Source organism: Crinia signifera, chromosome 1 (assembly GCF_055691185.1).
Source record: "Crinia signifera chromosome 1, ASM5569118v1, whole genome shotgun sequence".
Lineage (NCBI taxonomy): Eukaryota > Metazoa > Chordata > Amphibia > Anura > Myobatrachidae > Crinia > Crinia signifera.
The window spans coordinates 309698555-309718785 of record NC_139217.1 but is presented as its reverse complement, the minus strand read 5'-3'; the positions used below and the strand labels follow the sequence as shown (position 1 = coordinate 309718785).

The window sequence follows — 20231 nt, the reverse complement described above, 5'->3', positions numbered from 1 at the left end:
TATCTCGTAACCCTCATTCAATCCAATAGGGGCAAGGGTATTAAGCCTGAGGATCCAGGTGGTTTCTCGTTTCAGTAAAAGCTTTTCGTGATCACCACCCCTTTTACTATTATGGACCAATTCGATACCCTTAAAAGTAAGGGACCGCGGGTCACAATTGTGGGCCTCCTTAAAGTGCCTAGGGACACTGTGGTTAAGCACCCCATGTCTGATATTACGGAGGTGCTCCTTGATGGATATATATAAACGGGTTAGGTCCGGCACATCCACACATCCAGCAAGTTTACCGCGGGTGCCCGCATAGCACAAGGGGCATATGTAGAAGAATATCGTAGACAAAAACTATTTGTTATTAGTGAATAGATACAGCAACGTTTCAACACTTGCGTGTTGTCTTCAGGCTCAATATAACATTATAGGCCAGTATTCAATGCCTCTGATTCGCCGTATTTCCTGGCGAATCAGGCAATTGGCCGGGTTTACAGCGAATTTTCTCACAGAAAAAAACAATTCACCCTATTCAATGAACAGAATTCGCTGCAAATGAAGAGTGAAAGACTGCCGATTCGCCATTTGCGATTCGCCACTATTCGCTGGTGTTTTTCAATGGGGTTTTTAGTGGAATTCGCCGGGAGTGTATTCAATTCAACTGCTTTCTCCATTGATTTTTGCCATGATTCTCCATTTCACATTCGTCATCTTTTTTAGGTGAACTGGAATGTGATCCTTTAAAATTATGTTTTTTTTGGGGGGGTGTAAAAAAATCAGTTATTAAATATTTTTATGAGTCTTTCTATTTTTTTAACTGGACAAGTAACACAAATATATTTTTTATTCTTTTATTTTTATTTTTACATACCATATGCAGGGGGCGCTGCTGGTCACATTACATATGCTGTGCAGCTGATTCACTTACATATTACAGGGGGGCCCCGCTGATCTCAAATAAGGGTTGCAGGGACCCCCTGCCCGCTGGTGGGTGGCATGCAGTGGGGTCTGGCAGCGCAGGGTCATGTCAGGTAGCGCTGGCGGGCAGGAGGTCCCTGCAGTGTATGTGAGATCAGTGGCGGGGTCCCTGCAGTGGATGGGAACTAGTAGTTCTCATCCACTGCAGGGACCCCGCCGCTGATCTCACATACACCGCAGGGACATCCTGCCAGACCCTGCTGCATGCCACCCACCAGCGGACAGGGGGTCCCTGCAGCCCCTATGTCAGATCAACGGCGCCCCCGCCCGTTCAGTAAAGTGCGGACTGCTGCGGAGGGGAAAGGGGGGCACCACCTGGAGGAAGATGTCGCTCAGCAGCCCGGGGACCTCTCAGCCGGGATCCGACACCCGACATGCAGCCCGCTCTGCTCCCCGACCCAGAAGGGCAACAGGTGGGACACTGACCTGACAGTAGGGAGAGACGGCTCCAGCAGCAGCAGCAATAGCAGCCCCAGCGCGGTGATAGCAGATGTCAGCACTCCACTGGGACTGCTGGGGCCGGAGGTCTGCTATTGCTGCTGCTGGACCCGTCCCTGACCTGAGGCTGTGCGGGGGCATCTGGCGGCATCAGCGGGCTTCCCCGCCGTGACTCCGCTCCATCCCCTGCAGTGGCAGTATAGCCGCAGAAGCAGGGGAGAGAGCCGGGAGTGGTATTCGCTGTAGGGGGGAATTTTCGCCATCAGGGGTGGAGAGCCCCTGACGCGTTGAATAGGGCGGACGGGCGGCCGCCCGGCGAATCGCCCTACAGAGAGAATTGCAGCGAAAGTGCAGCGAATCCTACACAGGATTCGCTGCCACCCGCGATTCTACACATTGAATACCTGCCATAACATTTTGCACATATTCACTGTGTAGACCTGATATGCGTGCTCACGGCTAGATAGCCGGACAGCCGCGTCTCTTGTCTCCATGGTGATCAGATTGTTGTCATTACGGTCGCAATAGGCCGCATCTGATTGACGTCACCTAAGCACACGCCGCCTGCAGCGTGAGCTGGATTCGCGGGCAGACAGCACACAGGGAGCTATTTAAGGTCTGTTATTTCACTGTTTCTATTGAGCCTGAGGACAACACGCAAGTGTTGAAACGTTGCTGTATCTATTCACTACTAAGAAATCGTTTTTGTCTACGCTGGAGTGCTGCATTTTTTCTTTCTTCTCTCTCTCTCTCTATATATCTAAATTACCCAAGGGAATCGGATAGCCTGTCATTCTGAGGTGGCTGATCCTCTTTTATAGGAGATTTTTCTAAATCTACCCACAAGAGTTTATGTGGCCCAATACAAACTAAAAAGTTTGACCTCACAAGATTGGTACATATCAGGTACCTTCATATCGAGGGAGAGTGAGTCCTAATTGGTGCAGCACAAGTGTCCCTATTCCGACATTATGCCTTTTTCTAGTATATGTGTATCTTGCTTTATGTGAGTGGGCAAATTGCCAATTGATACCCCCCCCCCCCCCCCAACCCACAATAGCCACAGTTTTGGGGTGCCCAAATCTATGTTTGCTTACCAAAAAAAAAATATATAGGCTCAGGCGGTAACAAAGGCCTGCACCAAAAATTGGGTGTGGCCACATGCCACATGGGGGGTAGCCAATGAAAATGGGGGTCCCACACACATGCCCCCAATAGTGCAGTGCCAGATACACACATGTCCCCAATAGTGCAGTGCCAGATACACATATGCCCCCAATAGTGCCGTGCCAGATACACATATGCCCCCACAGTGCCAGACACACATATTTTCCCACGTTGTGAGATACACATATTGCTCCACCGCTGACGAGGGATATCGGGACTTAGCACAGCTCCCCATCCTGTCCGCCACTACCGTTGTCCGTTCCCTGTCCCTCCCTGTCACGGCGCCTCTCTCTCCCCATTCCGATGCCCCTGACTTGTCCATCAACCAATCAGAGCTTGTGGGCCGGCTCCTGATTGGCTGCAGTCCTGCGAGCTCTGATTGGCTTGCGGGTCAGCAGCCAATCAGTAGCCGGCCTGCAAGACCAGTCAGGGGCTCCTGCCGAAGGGAAGCCCTATGTCAGCGGCGGAGATGGTGGAGACTGATGGGCAGGCCACTGAGGTCCCGGAACGTCGTTCCTGATGCCGTAATTTTGCAAAAGAGGTTCAGGAACGGCGTTCCGGGGTGTTCTGGCCCAAAAATAGCCCTGTATATATATTCATATATATTTATTATTGTTTTTTGTATTTCAATAAATGTTTTACTACATATAAATAAGTACTTTTGTTTATACTGAACCATGGAAAGACATTAATATACCAGAAGGTTACAATATTAATATCTAGGTGCCATATAACACTATTGTGGGTATTTAAAGTTTCAAGAGTCCCACTAGTAGGGGACTGAGTGTTATCAGCGACCACCATCTTATGTGATATGGGACAGAGAGAGGGGCAGGTGCGATAGGGACAGAGGGGTGCTGGTGCGATGGGGACAGAGAGGGGCAGGTGCGATGGGGACAGAGAGGTGTAGGTGTGATGATGACAGAGGGATGCTGGTGTGATGGGGACAGAGTAAAAAAAATGAAAAAATATCTAAATATATTCAAATGGGCAATAATAAACATAACAAATATATTAACAAACAAAATGACAATCAATTACATTGATTAATTTAAAAAAATAAAATATTATTTTATGTTATGTAGACTAGTCCCGACAGAAGAAATAGTCTAGTTCACATTGGTTAAAGCCTGACTGAAAGCTGTAGAATCCATTTCGACAATCTGACACTGAATAGGCTAAATCAGATTAACCTTACTGAGTTTAGACAATTTGCAACAAAAAGTCTAAATTACTCATTTAGACAGGCGAGGCAAATGAAAGGAGTAAATAGGCAAAATTCTTTAGACTGTCTAGAAAAAATGACCTTGAATAGTCTAAATCAACTAGACTTTTTTTCAGCTGGAAAAATATGCTTTTATTTAGCACCTTCTAGAACAGGGGTTGGCAATTATTTCAGCTGGGGGGCCACTTAATACTTATAATACTTAATACGGCCCAGCATATATTTGAGGGCCGCACTCCAGAAATAGGGGTGTGTCTTTGAATGAAGTCTAGCACTCCATATACCCCTCTTACACATCATGCAACACAATAGTAGGCCCCTTATACTTGCGCCTTACATTAGTAATTCCACATATGCCCCTCACATTTCCACACACCAGCTCCTCCTTAGTTATTCCACACACCTGCCCCCATTAGTAATGCCACACACCTGCCCCTCTTTAGATATTCCAAACACTTGCGCACCATCCTGGGCGGCAGCACTGCGGCTGTAGTGACATGCGGGGGGCGGGCGGCTTGGCACTGGTGTATGTGTGTCCAATGGCGACTGTGTGTGCCAATGGCATAGTCATGCGGCTTGCGTGCGCATGAGCCGGGTCTGCTATGCACAGTCTGAGTTTCAACTATACAGGACTACCCCGCACGTGCTCTCAGCCGCCATTGGACACACATACAGCAACGGGCCAGTCAGTAGCAGCCTGTTGCTAACCCCTGTTCTAGAAGATAATAGATAGAATCTGATTGGTTGTTTATAGTAACATCAATCCGTCAATAGAATTCTCGGTACTTGTTTCCTAGCACGGCGCCACCGATTTTAATTGTATGCAATCGGTTTGGAAAAAATCGGGTCAATCGCATCGCATGCAACCAAATTGCATGCAATGCGATTGCCCCCAACCAACCCGATTTTACATTGGCCCCAATGTTAAATGCCCCCCAGACCCCATTTTTCATTGTATGCCCCCCATTGTTAACGCCACGGCATGATCAACGTGATCCCGAAGCGTGGCGAGCGCAGCGAGCCCGTGAGGGGCATCGTTACGCGTCCTCCGACTATCCACGACCGCGTGGAGTTGATTTTATACAGTGTGGCGAGCGCAGCGAGCCACCGAGCCCGAAGCGTGGCGAGCGCACGTGGATAGTGGGGGTATGAGAAGGTCGGAGGACGCGTACCGCCTGCGCTCGCCACGCTTCGGGTTGGCATTCATCGTGGGGTGGCCTTAACAATGGGGGGGGCATTTGACATAAAAATTACCCATCAGGGTGGGTATACAATCAAAAATCGTGTATGGGGGGCCATTTACATTGGTTCCTATGTAAAATCGTTTATTATAATGGCAATACAATGGACCTGATTTTACATAGGAATTTAACATTACATACAATTAGGGAGGCCAATCCCGGGGCATTTTTTCAATCCCGGGATTCGGGATTGAAAAATGCTCAATCCCGGGATTGGCCTCCCTAATAAAAAAACACAAAAAATGACCCCCCCCCCAAATATCAATATTAATGCCCTCTTACTTTGCCCCGCCTGCCCGCCCGCCACTCTTCCCCATCCCCCTGCCCTGCGCTGTCACTTACAGAGGTAGTGGTGACAGGCAGCAGCAGGAGCAATGTTCCTCCATCCATCCAGCGGCGGGGCGGGCGGGCGGCTGAGCGATTGTGTGCTTGTGCTGAATTTAGTGCACGGACAGGCATGGCGGCGGACGGGCTGCGCAGTGTGGCATGTCAGGGGTCACGCTGCGCAGCCTGGGCGCCGTCATGCCTGTCATCACAGAGCACCTGCACACAGCGGAGAGCGGACCAATCGGCCACCGGGGGGTACGGAGCAGACAGCCGGGCAGCATCTGAGCCATTCTAAAGTGCTCAGCGCTGCCCGGCTTTGAAAAAAAAAGTACATTTAGCACTGGGATACTAATCCCGAAATCCCGGGATTGAAACCTTCAATCCCGGGATTCAAATCCTGACGATTTTAGGCCTAAATCCCGGGATCCCGCCGATCCCGGGATTGGCCTCCCTACATACAATGCTTACAATGTAAAATCGGGTCGGTCGCATCGATGGACCCGATTTTACATTTGTCGGGAAACCTCAAACAAAGCCCGAAAATCGGGTCCGTCGGGTCCCATCGCATACCTTAAGTTAAGGTATGCGATGGGACCCGATGGTCGCTGTGCTAGGAAACAAGTACCGAATTCTCATCATAGAAAAAAAACCTTTTAAGGTGTAAATTTATTAAAGTGTGGATTTTTTTAATTGAGACATGCTGCCTAATGCAGCCAATAAGATTCTACTTATAATTTATCTAGCACCTTCTATAGCATAAAAGCTAGAATGCTATGGGAAACTACCGGTCAAATAAAAAGGTGCCCCAAACTCATGTTTTATTTGTATCTTGTCACTAGTCTAGCATGTACAGTATTTTAGAAATGAATTTTGATCAAATATTAACTGATTTTCTGCTTGTTTGTCATAGATTTGTTAGTCATATACATTGCATTCAACAGAATTTTGCTTTGAAGACACAAATACAGTATGACAGCAGCAGGTGGAGGTGTATTCTCTAGATTGATTATATAGGAAATGGTTCACTCCCTTCTCTGTCAGAAGCTACCCTGGAGGCACTCTTTCCTGTGATGGAATCTCCGCCAGGACCAATTCTGTTTTTTTTCTTCAAACAGATGTGCCCTTAGCTCACCTGTAGTGTCACCTTGTGAGCAGACAAACCTGGCCTGTGAACGCATAAACAAAGCAGAAATATAGGATGAAGAGTAACAGAGTTGCATTGTATATAAAATGCTGGCACATATAGATCAGAAAATATTTCCACATGAATGATAATTGCGTTACTCTATGCAGATATACAGTGTGCAGTAGTTCTAACCTAGTAAAGTATAGACCTATTTAGATGTATATTACATGGAAGGTCTCCCACATGAAGCTGTGAGCAGGCTGTATTGCAGGATCACTGATCCCTCTTTGCCTCCCCTTCATTTGCAGCTTTCTCCTCCCCAGTTTCTCGACGTCATATGATCCAATAGTGAATTGCTTGTAATAGAATGACATGCATAGCCTAGAGACTGTACCAAATATACAGATCTATATGTATGTATGTTGTATGTATGAGGTGCGGTGCAGAGTGGTGGGTGTGAGGGCGGCAGCGCTGGCCGGGCATAGGGTGCACTGATTTGCTGCTATAGTGAGACATTGCTGCTGCCATTGGGTTTGCAGCACTCCTGTATAACTGTCTGTCCCCGCCGCTGCTGCTTGCTGGGAGAAGGTCCGCCATATTCTGCCTCACCACGCCCGGGGAGCACAGCTATAGAGACGGCTGGCTAGGGTGGGGGAATGCGAGCATCAGAGACAGACGCCCAGTGCCACCAGCAGCAGCGCTATAGAGCGGGGGGTATGACACAGGCGGAATAAGAGGGGAGCAGCGGCAGCAGCAGATCCCAGAGAGAAGAGCAGGGGATGTGTGAGAGGGGGAAGGGCGTCTGCTAGCACTGGGCGCTCCGGACTGAGCACTGCAGCAGCTGCGGTTACTGAGGAAAGTGGGAGTATAACGCCTAGGAGCAGGAAGCAGCAGCCCCGCAACTAGCCGCACGTCCCTAGCGCTGCTGCGCTTCCCATGGATGTCACCATGTTGTTTGCTGCATGGTTGTGAGAGGAGGAGGCGGAGTTGCTGGAGCAGGAGGCGAGTGACAGCGGATCGGGCGTTAGGTGTCCCCTGTACTCGGGCAGCGACTGCACCCTCCCACCCACTCAGGGGTGCCATCACACCACCAGCCGGGGGCACTGGGTGCCGGGCTCCCTCACGCTGCGGAGCACACACCCATAGATCTACCCCGCGCACTGTGCATCCCCCCCCACCCACCGCACTGCACTGCCATTCCAGCGGCCAGCAGGAGAAGCCTAGCAGCGGGTGTGTGACTAGTAGGGTGGGGGTCTGTCTCTCTACAGCAGTCAGGAGACATGACTCTAGAGTCCATCATGGCGTGCTGCCTCAGCGAGGAGGCCAAGGAGGCACGGAGGATCAACGACGAGATCGAGAGGCAGCTTCGCCGCGACAAGAGGGACGCCCGCCGGGAGCTCAAACTGCTCCTTCTCGGTGAGTGTCTGCCCCTGGCCGGGTGTTGCTGGCTGGGCTCGCTGCGGCCTCTTCCTGCACACATGTGCCCCCTCCCTCTCCTCATGTGTCCATTCATCCGTACTGTCTCCTGCAACAGCCACCATGCAGCCAGCCTGGAACATGCATGCAGCTGCTTTCTGCTGACATTTATATATGTGTATGCATAGCTATATAATATGACATCCCTCAGTGTACGTTGGTACATACTGGGCACCAGCACAGATTTGGACGGTGTAATAAATGACACTTTCCCCCACAATGGTAAATAGTCATTCTATACAGCCCCCTGGTATGTGTGTGGTATAGGCCATACTGTATGATGAGCCATTTATCTGAACGCTCCCATACTTGTCTGTATATCCATATAACCCATCGTGTGTACACACCCTATCCACACTGCACATTGTGTGTGTGTGTGTGTATGTATGTATGTATGTATATATATATATATATATATATATATATATATATATATATATATATATATATATATATATATATTCAATGCTTTTTTTGCTGCAGTTTTCGGGTTAAAATGTAGATTATTTGAATAGGGGCCTTATCCATACATTGGCTAACTAATGCCCTGTTACTGGTACCTGATCATATTTACACATTAACTACTATTTAACCTATTCACAGCATGTAAATAGGAATACATGCATTGTATTTATAACATGTTAGATGATAAAAGTATAGCTATTCTTCTGACAGCTTTGCTGTCATTCATGTATCAAAAAGCCCATGTATGGCTACATATATGCTAATGGAAGTGTGTTCTCCTTGTCAATATATTTTAATTGGTCTAGTAAACCCTCCTCCTGCAAAAATAACAAGGGGAAACAAAACATGATGTGGGAAATTGTATTTCACATTCATTAAAGGTTTAACTGTGTTTTCTGTGCTGGTGTGTATGTTAAGTGTGCTCTCTAGTCCCAGGGATAATGCATCGTAAATATGTATGCATCTTGTGTGAACATTGCATACATAGCATACTTTCATTTTTATGTTTAGAAATGTAACTTACTATTTTTTAAACATGCTTTTTTTTTTAACAATCAAAGATATGTCCGATAATGTGTATAAATGTTACTCAGCGACCCAAATGCTTATTTATTTTCTTGTGCAAATGCTTTGTAAAAACAAAAATCTTCTATGTGGATTGCAGGTACACTGAATGGAGTCTGATACAGTGATGTAGGTTATTGTTTTTATACATTACACACATGAGCACTAATGTTGTCTTCCAATATTGATGTCTGGAAGTGTCCAATGAATAAAAAAATGGAGCTTAGCTGGCACAGTGATTGTCTCTGTTATATATGGCCTAACTGTTGAGAGAAGCTTGGTGCTGTAAACCTGCTTCCATTCCAGAGCCACTGTGTTCTTGTCTGCTTTTATAAAGATGGAGAATGAAATTGGTGGTGTTTTTTCTCGGCTAAAACAAACTTATGAAGCTTACTCATATAGGGTCCCGTTTACCATAGGATCGCATATGTGATCTGCCCAGGATTGCATTGCATTGGCTTTGATCTGCTTCACCAGGGGGTCTGCGCACAGGTGGTAAGCGCTGACCGTACTGCCCCACCGGCAGTGCGGTCTGTAGCCCAGGGTACAATGGGCTGCGGCCATCTCAGAATGGTGGTAGCCCTGTGACTTGATGCAATGCTGCCCAATATTGAAACATCGGGCAGCATCACATTTCCCAAAGAAACTTATAGGGATGCAGCTGCAAGCGGGGCAGCAGGGATCGTAGATTCATGCTGAAGTCCCTCCTAGATTAATTCGGGAGGTACTTAATATTTGCAGCTAAACCCCAAAAACAGGTGTTTTGGGGAAGTTGGATGCAAGTATCCAAAAGTAAATGTGCCCCTTAAGCATCCAGGGCTACCTCACAGCACTGAGGTCATGGGTTTAATTCCCACCATGGCCTAACTGTGTGGAGTTTGTATATTCTCACCGTGCTTGCATGGGTTTACTCTGGGTATTTTGGTTTCATCCCACAATCTAAAAATATACTGGTAGGTTAATTGGCGCACAACGAATTTAGACCTAGAATGAATGTAAGCACATGTACATTTAATAGGGAATATAGATTGTATGCTCCACTGGGGCAGGGACGGATTTGAATGTTCAAATGTTCTCTGTAAAGCACTGCGGAATATGTCTGCGCTATATTAACTGTTCATAATAAATAATCTAGTTCATGGTGAAAAATGTAATGCTTCCTGTATGGGCTTGCATAAGTTTCCTTCTGGGGGGGGGGGGGGCAGTGTAAAGGCCCATACACACTGGGCGATTTTTAGAGTAAAATCTCTCAAAATGGCCGTTATGAGAGATTTTGCGCTCAACATTGCCCATTGTGTATGCCCCAGCGATGAACTTCTAACCATGATACGTGCTTCCGCATCATCGTTAGCGAGGTGGGCCGTCGGCTCGTTTTACCACCATGTTTGGTGATGATGGTTCATTTTTCAACCATCATCACTTTGTGTGTACAGCGCAAGATGTGTCACCTTCGCCCGGCGGTCCCGCCCTGCTACCTCCCCTGCTACAGGCCAGCAATGTATTTATCCCTGGCACCAATGATTTTACAGTATTATTACCCAGTAATATATACATTGCTGTCACAGGCAGGCAATGTATATATTACTGTCACCACTGCCCACCAATGTATGTTTTTTTTATAGCGGCAACATATACATAACGTTACCGCTGCCACTGACCACCCATATATTTTTTATGGCTGGCGCAGGTGAATGGATTTCTCCCTACATGTATGGCTGCAAATGAAATTGTAGCTGTGCACATGGGTGGGATTTTTCCTGGTTGGGGCGCCTCGGGTGGCGTTTACCTGATCGCTGGGCTCTGAATATACGCAGCCCAATCAGTTCTGAATCAGGCCCCAAGTACAGAAAATCCACTGAATAAAATGGCCCCTGCTCCCACCCTTGGAATTCAAATCCCTCCCATTATGTAAATAGCCTTTTATATTGAAAAATTTTCAGCAAAGTGTTTCGTCACCTGAAACTGTCTTGCTCTTTGGCAAAAATAGCTCAGTGTGTACGCACTACTTTTGAAGGATTTATCTATCAGAGATTTTAGCAAAGTCTTTAGAATTTAAAATGTGTGTATGGGCCTTGAAAGCCGACCCCCCCCCCCCCCCCCCCCCCCCCCCTCTGTCGGAACCGGGCAGGGGGAAAGCTGCTCAGTGCACTGAGCGGCTTTCCCCCCGCCAATGAACACAATCATCGCTGTCCATACAAGCTGGGCATAGTCGCCCAGTGTGTATGGACCTTTAGATGTTAAGGGATCAAACCATGTTTGAAAGCCTGGTACAATCTGAGGATTGCTAAATTACACTACTGTATCAAAACTGTCCTTTTACATAAATATGTGTTAGCAGATATGGCCCCACCCACATTGTCAGGCATTCTGCTAAGAGTGTCTGCAGAGCTTCTTATACAGGCACATTTTTTACTGTACAGATATGACAACTGTTGCTACTGACCATACAGGTTAAATCTATTGATTGGTTAATAAGGCTGTCCACATATGATGCAATTGTGATGCCAATGTGGTTGCTCTAGACCAGTGATGGAGAACCTTGGCACTCCAGCTGTTGTTGAATTACACATCCCAGAATTCCCTGTAACAGTGTTGCTTTTGGCCATGCTAAAACTGATGTATAGTTTAACAACAGTTGGACTGCCAAGATTCTCAATATTTTCTTTATTTATTATCGGTTTCTTATATAGTGCACACATATTCCGCAGCGCTTTACATAATCTAGTTGAACATTCACATAAGTCCCTGCCCCAGCTTACAATCTATATTCCCTACCACATGTACATGCACACACAGACATTCTAGGGTTCATTTTGTTGGAAGCCAATTGACCTACCGGTATTTTTTTGGATTGTGGGAGGAAACTGAGTACTCGGAGGAAACCCACGCGAACGGGGAGAATATCTGCACAGTTAGGGCCATGGTGGGAATCGAACCCATGACTTCAGCACTGTGAGGCAGTAATGCTAACCATTACACAATCCGTGATATTGCCCAGAAAATAGTGTTGGTTTTTTTGTGTGCCCACATAACTTACCCCATGAGCTGCTGTTTGGACATGAGTAGAATTTTATCATGTTATTGCCGCTTTCAATTAGCTGTGGTAATTACCCAATGAGCTAATTGCTCTTTCAGGGCTATTAAATTATAACCCATGATAAACTTGCAGGCTGCACTTAATGTGGATTTCTGTTTTCAGCCTGAGGGGGACTTGAACAAAAATTCACGCTATATTCTGGGTGTCACAGACGCCCATAGCCCTGCATATGTTTTCTGGTTCTCATGGCATAACGCACATTAGTGGCAAATTTACTGCACAAGAAAGAAGGGTGTGTCCTTGTTCAACCTCAGGTTTACCTCCTTTTTCTTGCACTGTAAATTACTGGTGCTAATTGAATCAAGCCCTAGGCGGTAACTCTTGCTTGATTGTCAAATTTAAACATGCATGTGTGTACACACATGTTCATTGGGTGAGGAGACCTTTTGGTTTCTGCAAACTCTTGGTATAAAGACCCCCCCCCATACTCTGCACATTCGGGTCCAATCTTGTTCCACACAATCATTTACACTGCAAAATCAAACTGGTTTTGCAGTGTAAATTATTGCCGCTTTTAAAAACTGGAGATTTTTCACCAAATCTCTCACTTTCTGATTCCCTCATCCTATTAGATTTCGCCCAATATGTCTGTTAATAGAGTCGTACAGACATATCAGATCAAGCCCTGCAGCACAGCCAATGCTGATATATCTGAAGATCTATTGGCATATCGGTCTTTGTCTATGGCCGATCGTCCATATGCCGGCCGCAAGAACCACGAACAATATCACAGTTGGGTGGGCAAATTCAAATGCCCTCTAAACTGTGATCTCTGGTGTATGCTTACTGTGACAGGGTCACTGGACTGGACTGGAAGGCAGGCATATTAGAGATAAACCGCCATAAATGCCCTCATAAAAACCTTACAAAATTGCATATAAGACTTTATTTTTATTTCAGCCGATACATGCCTAGACCATGATATTATTTGGCCCAATTGGGATTTTGAGTGTGACATGCCTGTTATGGCTTCACCTCTCTATGTATTTGCCAATGGAGAGGAGCACATTAGGAAGAGAGTGGGATTGTGAGGACAAGCATGTTTTAAAGAGCATTATTCAAAATAACAAATGTTTATAATTAATGATTATCGTTTTATATGACTTGAGTTATTCAGAATATAGCAGTTTTTCAGCCATGAACAACTAATTTTTGTAATCCGGAATTATGGCGGTTACAATCTTAACAGTTTGATGCCAAGAAAAATTATTTTAGGGGGAGGTTGTTTTTTGAGTGCCCACCGGATCAGTTTTTTTGCTCTCATTAGGTACCCATTATTTATTAAAGCATATCATGAAAATACAAAAATCAACAAGATGACAAATCGGTACACTTAATATAATATCAAATCAAACTTATTGACTGTAATTACTAATCATAAAACAGATTAGTAATGAAAAGCAGAATACATGCTATGCGAAACAAGATGGATCACAAGAAGACATGGGGATCATTGTCTTCAAGCCTTATACCATGAAGTAAAAAAAACAATGAGTAACCAATTGTTGTGTTTGTGGGGATCCCGGTTATGTAATTCTCAAACATGTTGGTGCTCTGGATTTCTTAGCCAAGGAAGCCTCCAACTAATCCATTTGGAATATTTTGAAAATAACCTTTCCTGAAATAAAGAAAACGGGGAAATCCACGCGATCCACATTGACGGTCAAAATTCCCAATAAGGCCCATTCAGATAAAAAGTATTGCAGCCACTGGGGAAGACTGAAGTGTATTGTATTCTAGAATATTACACAAAAAGGTATAGTGTTTAGACCTTTCCTTATAAACGGGTGGAGGAGAAAACAAAAGTGTATCTAAGGCGCTGTTCCAATCTTAGGTGCTGTTCCAATCTTATTCAGACACCTTTTTATTAATTTGCCAACCTAATGCTGAGCCTGACAATCAAAAAGAAAATTGGACATATAAAGTTGTGCTTCTCAACTCCCTGGTGACCCCCACATCCCATCCTGGAGTTCATATATACTGAACACCCTATAGAATTATTACCTCTAGTTTACCACAAGAGAAAGGTATTTTTTGCTAGACCTCGCTGGAGAAATCTTACACAACAATAGAATAGTGTTCATTCTAGCACACGCCATATTTGAAACCCCATGCAGTTCCTCTTGCCTGTCTGGGGTGTCGCTGTCTGCTGTGGGGTTTCTAGCACCGGTCTTGTTTGCTTATCAGTGCTGATATACAGACCACACTGTGCTAGAAGCACTACAGCAGACAGCGACACCCCAGGCAGGGAAGAGGAACTGTATGGGTTTTCAAATATGGCGGGTGCTAGAATGAACACTAAAAGAATAAAGAGTGCTATGGGAATTCAAGCCTTTTTTTAATGACACAATCTATGCCACAGTCTGCAAGTGTTCCAGTGGAGAGGTCTCTCCTGCAATCCAGGCGGTATCTCCTGATCATGGTGAAAGGAAACTAAACAACAATCTATTAATAAATTATCTTTTAGTAAATAATTAGTATAAATACATGTTAAATATAATCTTGAAGATGTTGAACAAGTGCTGCATGGTTATAATGTGTAATGTTAGGAATTAAATTTGAATTGGTCTGTTGAATTGAGCCTATTTTACATATACCAGCAGATGAGCGGCTTTCAGGACTGCTTTGCATAGCACTACACAATGCAACGCCATCCTACCCCCTCCGTCGGCGCCGGGCAGGGGGAAAGCCGATCTGTGTGTATGCACTGAGCGGCTTTCCCCGCAGCGATGATAGTGATCATTGCTGTCCATACACGCTGGGCATAGTCACCCGGTGTGTATGGACCTTAATATATCTGGGGGTAGAGGTTTCTTCAGTGTATGCCTGAGTGTGTGTGCTACCTTTGTCACTAACACACTGTAAAGCTCCGTACACACGGTGGGGATATATCGCAGAGCCATATATCGCTCGCGATGAGCGATTTATATTGGTCAGTGCCCCGTTTGCATCAGCGACCAGAGATGGTCGCTGATGAAAAAGATATTGCCGGGGGAGCTCCTGCGACCAGCGATCACTACGGGGGAGAAAACGGGAGCGTGCACCCGTGATATATCGCCGGTGCACACTCGCATTGCGGGCAATATGGTCGCTCATTGACCATATTGCCTGTGATATTAGACAAAATCGCCCCCGTGTGTACACAGTCTTAGCTAGCATAATGACAGACAGGGCTACCTCCTCTAAGGCTGCCCTAAAAGTGTTTTCTTGCAAGAAATATTAAGGGTGTTTCCCTGTGTGAAGCTTGCTCTCGCTGACCAGACACAGGAAGTGGTGTCTCAACCCTGGGATTCTCAGCCTGAGGCTGCTGGAGAATTGTTTCAAAATGTACTAGCCAACCTGGCTTCCGAGTTATGCTGCTTTCAGACCGCAAAATCGGCTTTGACCCGGTATTTTAAAATGTTTCTAAAAACGGGTCTGCCAAATAAAACCCCTTTCACACCGCATATTTTTAAACGGTACTTCAATGCCATTTTTATCCCTTCACAACATTGATCCCGTTTAAGCCCATAGAAAACAGTGGATGGTAAAAAAATGTGTCTGAAACAGGTAGGACCCTGCTTTATTACTGTTTAGAAAAAAATGGTAAATTCAGTCTGAGTAAAAGGTGCGGTCTGAAAGGGGGAATGAGTCTTGATATACATCAATTAGAAAGGAGTAATTTTTTTTATTGAAGTAAACCAACTGAATGTACATACGGGCCCTTTATTCTGATTGAGTCGGGCGGCTGCGTGCTAGGTCGGATGGCCGATGTATTGCGTGAATTCCGTGCAGAAAAGGATCGTACGGACCCATCCGAGCAGGGGGTGGAGAGGGGCGTGAAGAGCTGTTTGGGCTCATTATCATATGCGTATGCCCCGCATTTCATGGGCGTTCCCATGAAAACGCTGGGAGTATGGTCGTGACGCACGTCTGGGGGGTGGACAGCTGACCTAGCCAGATGTCAGCTGGCCTCCCATATCCAACCTTTCTCATGGAAAAATGTCCGGAGCACTCCGAGCTGTCTGACCGCTTTCATTCGACGACCATCAGAGGATGGGGGAAGTTCCCACAGATGGGGGAGTAGTTCACATGAAACATCCACTCGCGGTATGTTCACTCAGCGTCTTACTGCATTCGGACGGTGTGAGCGTTCCATACGGTAGGCGGGGCTAAGAACACTGGGTGGCCGACCCAGTCAACCAGAATAAGGGCTACAGTGTATTTGCTCATGTATACAGAATAGTGTGCTGACTACAGGGAGGGCACATTTTTCAGTCAGGAAGGCACATTTTAATTCTAAAGTGCAAAATGATGCTATATAGATCTATATATAGACAGTGGTTGAAGTGGAAATTTTAAAGTGGGGGTATGGAAAAGTGAAGGCTGGGGTTATGTGCGCAGTGACGGTGCACTCGCTCCAGAAAAAGGGGGCATGGTCACCTAAAATGGGATGTGCCCTTGAGTGTAGTGTGCCACACCATATACTTCTTATGTACATTATGCAACACAATAGTAGAGCCCCTTATACTTGCCCCATAAACATTACGGAATCAGCCAAAATTCATGTTAAGGTGCCCATACATGTAGTGATGTGCTCCATGCATTTCAACTAGATCACATTGCATCTAGTTAAAAATGTATGCAATGTGCTGAAGCAGCATGCATTTTGAACTAGATGCAATCTAGTTAAAAAAGTACGTGCAGCACATACTTTTTGTGCTTTGCGATGCGAGGGACTGCCCATGCGAGGGACTGCCCATTACATCGCAAAAAAGAATCACTCTGTGTATGGGCACCTTTGTGCCAAAATTAAAGTGCCAAAATTCACGTCATGCCACCTGAATTGAGCTAAAATTCACATCCTGGTAACCAAACTGAGCCAAAAATCCCCTTCTCTGTACCGGACCGAGCCGAAATTCACACCTTGGTATCCGGAATGAGCCAAAATTCACATCCAGGTACCCGGACTGAGCCAGAATTCACATCATGCCACACTGAAAGAGCAAATATTCACGTTATGCAACATATATTGAGTCAAAATTCACATCATGCCACCCAGAGTGAACCAAAATTCATGTCATGCCACCCAGATTAAGAATTAAATTCATGTTTTGCCACATAGTTGAGCCAAACTTTACATACACGCTCACAAATTGAGCCAAAATTCAGGGACACAGGGAGAGAGGCATGCATGGGCACACAGGGACAGAGGCACAGATGGGTAGGGAGAGAGGCACATATGGGCAGGGACAGAGGCACACATGGATATGGGCTCAGATGGGCAGGGACAGAGGTACACATTGGCAGGTGCACACATGGGCAGGGGCAGAGGCTTACATGGCAGGGACAGAATAACACATGGGTAGGGGCACATATGGCGAGAGGAGGGGGGGGGGGGGGGGCAGAAGGTTGAGCAGGAACAAAAAAGGTTTTGAGTTCCAAACACGGTGCACAGCGCTAAATTAAACCGGAAAGTACTTCCCTTCTGTATGTTCCAAAAAAGGTGGGTGTATCGATCCTTTTTCAAATAAATTTTCAAGGTGTGTAGTCCGTTTTTTTCATAAATGTCCCAATATGATCATAAAAGAATGAAAAACATACAATTGTGTAAACAAGTGAAACCAATAAAGTGATTACGTTCTACAATGTTTTGAAATAAGAGTATTCTTCTTTATCCTATAGAGTACAGATCTCTGTAGTATATTTATGAAGTGTTTGTTTAATAGGTCTACTCCAGGGGGCTTACCTCTACTCACATAGATATTATGTGATAAACTCTCATAAAGGTTTCTTTCAGTAAGACCCCTTAAAATTCTCAAATAGGAAGGATAAGTAAGCGTACCCCCACTCACTGGTTGCTGGGTGGAGCAGGGGTTGAAAGCATAGTGACACTGAATGTGTAGTGTACCTTGTTCTGCTGGGTTCCTCTTTCCAGGGCAGGGTCTCCCTATCTCTCACCTGGCGCCAACTCTCCTTCTCTTTGCCAGTGCAGGGCTTCTCCTTCCCGACACTGGGTCTCCCTTTCCACCGCAAGCAGTTCCTCTGCTTTGCGCTGGGTCTCATCGGCGATGGACTCACATTGGTACTCTGCAGGCAGCACATGGGGGCTCCCTGTCTCTTCCGGACAGAGAGATACAGGCGCCGCCATTGACAGATCTTCTAGTAGTATTTCCTAATAAACGTGAAGTTTTCAGCTCCATCTCCACTAAATAAATGCTAAGATTCTGGCCCTGCTAATCTTACATATATGAGCAACGGTGGTGTATGAATTGCTTCATGCAAATAAGGCAGTAACCCAATCATTAAAAAAAAAAAAAATAATAATAATTTTAGTGATTTGTGATGCTATGATCTTAATTTTAGAGCTTTTCTTAGTGCATTAGGACCCCCCCCCCCCCCAATCCTTAATCCAGCTCTGTCTGATTGGCTTACTTGCCGATACTGTTGCTAAAATCACACTTTAGCCTTGAATTTCCCAAAATATGCCTTACAGTCCAAGTTTTAAGGATAGCCATGCTTGAATCCAGGCGTTTTAAATCAAAATGAGTAATGTAGTTACAGATGGAGCTGGCCTCTTCTTTCCTCTAGGAAATCTTATGTGCAGCCGGTGCGACTACCCGACTCCGATCCGATGCGCACGGGACCGCGCATCGGGTCAGATAGGGTGTCAAAACATGCGATTTGGGACGATTTCACAGCCTGATTCATCCGAATCGGGTGAAATCGGGCCCAAATCGCATAATGTATGGGGGCCTTAATTCTCTCTGCACAAGTTACATCTGCCCCACCTGCAGTGCACATGGTTTTGTCCATCTAAGAAGGAATTTGTCAGAGTGAACTAGAATAAGGCCCTAGGTCTCCTTTTCGACACGGTAGAGGAAAAATGATGGTGGCCTCCTTTGTGGCACTGCCTTTCGGAAGATTTCATTCCAGGACATTCCAAGGAAACCTCATTGCCCAATGGTCAGGGTCCCACCTTCATCTTCACAAGACGATTGTCCTCTCCAGGGAAGTGCAACTCTCCCTTCAATGGTGGCTCAACACATCCAATCTAACACATGGCCGCAGTTTCCAAGCCCAAGCGTGGACGATGGTTACATCGTATGCCCGCCTTCGGGGATGGGGAGCTGTGACCCTAGGATACACCTTTCAGGGCCTTTGGACGCTTCAGGAGGCAAAGTTACCTATCAACATTCTGGAACTGCGAGCGATCAGACTGGCATTGGCTCAGGCTCATGCTCTCCTGATAGGAATGGCAGTAAGAATACAGTTGGACAACATCACAGCTGTATCTTACGTAAATTGACAGGGAGGAACCAGGAGCAAGGTTGCAATGAGGGAAGTTCGGCCAATCCTGAACTGGGCGAAATCTTACGCACTCAATTTCTCTGCGATCTTCATCCCAGGAGTGGAGAATTGGGAGGCGGATTAGGTGTTTCAACAACTGATCAGTTGCTGGGGGATGCCATAAATAGATTTCATGGCATCCAGACTAAATCACAAGCTACCACACTACTGTGCCAGATCTCAGGTTCCAGGTGGATGCCTTGTCCATTCCATGGGACTACCATCTAGTCTACCTGTTTCTACCAATTCCGTTGATACAAAATGTACTGAAACGGATTTAGAGGTAGTCTACTGCGGTCATACTGATAGCCCCGGACTGGCCTCGCCGGCCCTGGTACTCAGACCTCAAAGATCTTCTGGCAGATGATCCTTGGCGACTTCCGCTGCGAGAGGATCTGTTGCAACAGGTTCTATTCGTCTACCCCGACTTACCTTGTCTACGTTTGACAGCATGGCGGTTGAGGTGACCTACTAAGGAGGAAGGTTATTCCTCTGTCGGTTATCCCTACGATGTTCAAGGCTAGAAAAGATGTTATGGCGTCACGTAACCATCGCATTTGGAAGCATACATCCACTGGTGTGAAGCCCGGAAGGTGCCCAAGGCAATCTTTTCTCTTGTCAGACTTCTGGAATCTCTACAGTCTGGGTTTTCAGCGGGTTTGAAGCTTGCCTCCCAAATTTCGTCCCTATCTGTGTTTTTTCACCGATGGTTATCCTTGATTCCAGAAGTCCAGACCTTCTTAAAAGGGGTGCTGCATTTGCAACCCCCTTTCACAGCCCCAACAGAACCTTGGGACTTGGCCGTGGTAC

General features: G+C 46.1%; 1 protein-coding gene across 1 annotated transcript in view; it reads left to right on the top strand.

The window, feature by feature from the left end:
• The first annotated feature begins 6884 nt into the window (after positions 1 to 6884).
• Positions 6885 to 20231, top strand: part of LOC146078915 (guanine nucleotide-binding protein G(q) subunit alpha) — a 114368-nt gene continuing 101021 nt past the window's right edge. Inside the window, exon 1 of the mRNA XM_083186143.1 lies at positions 6885 to 7906. Within this exon, the coding sequence (XP_083042269.1) occupies positions 7771 to 7906 (136 nt within the window). The 5' untranslated portion in view covers positions 6885 to 7770. The remainder of the gene's footprint in view (positions 7907 to 20231) is intronic.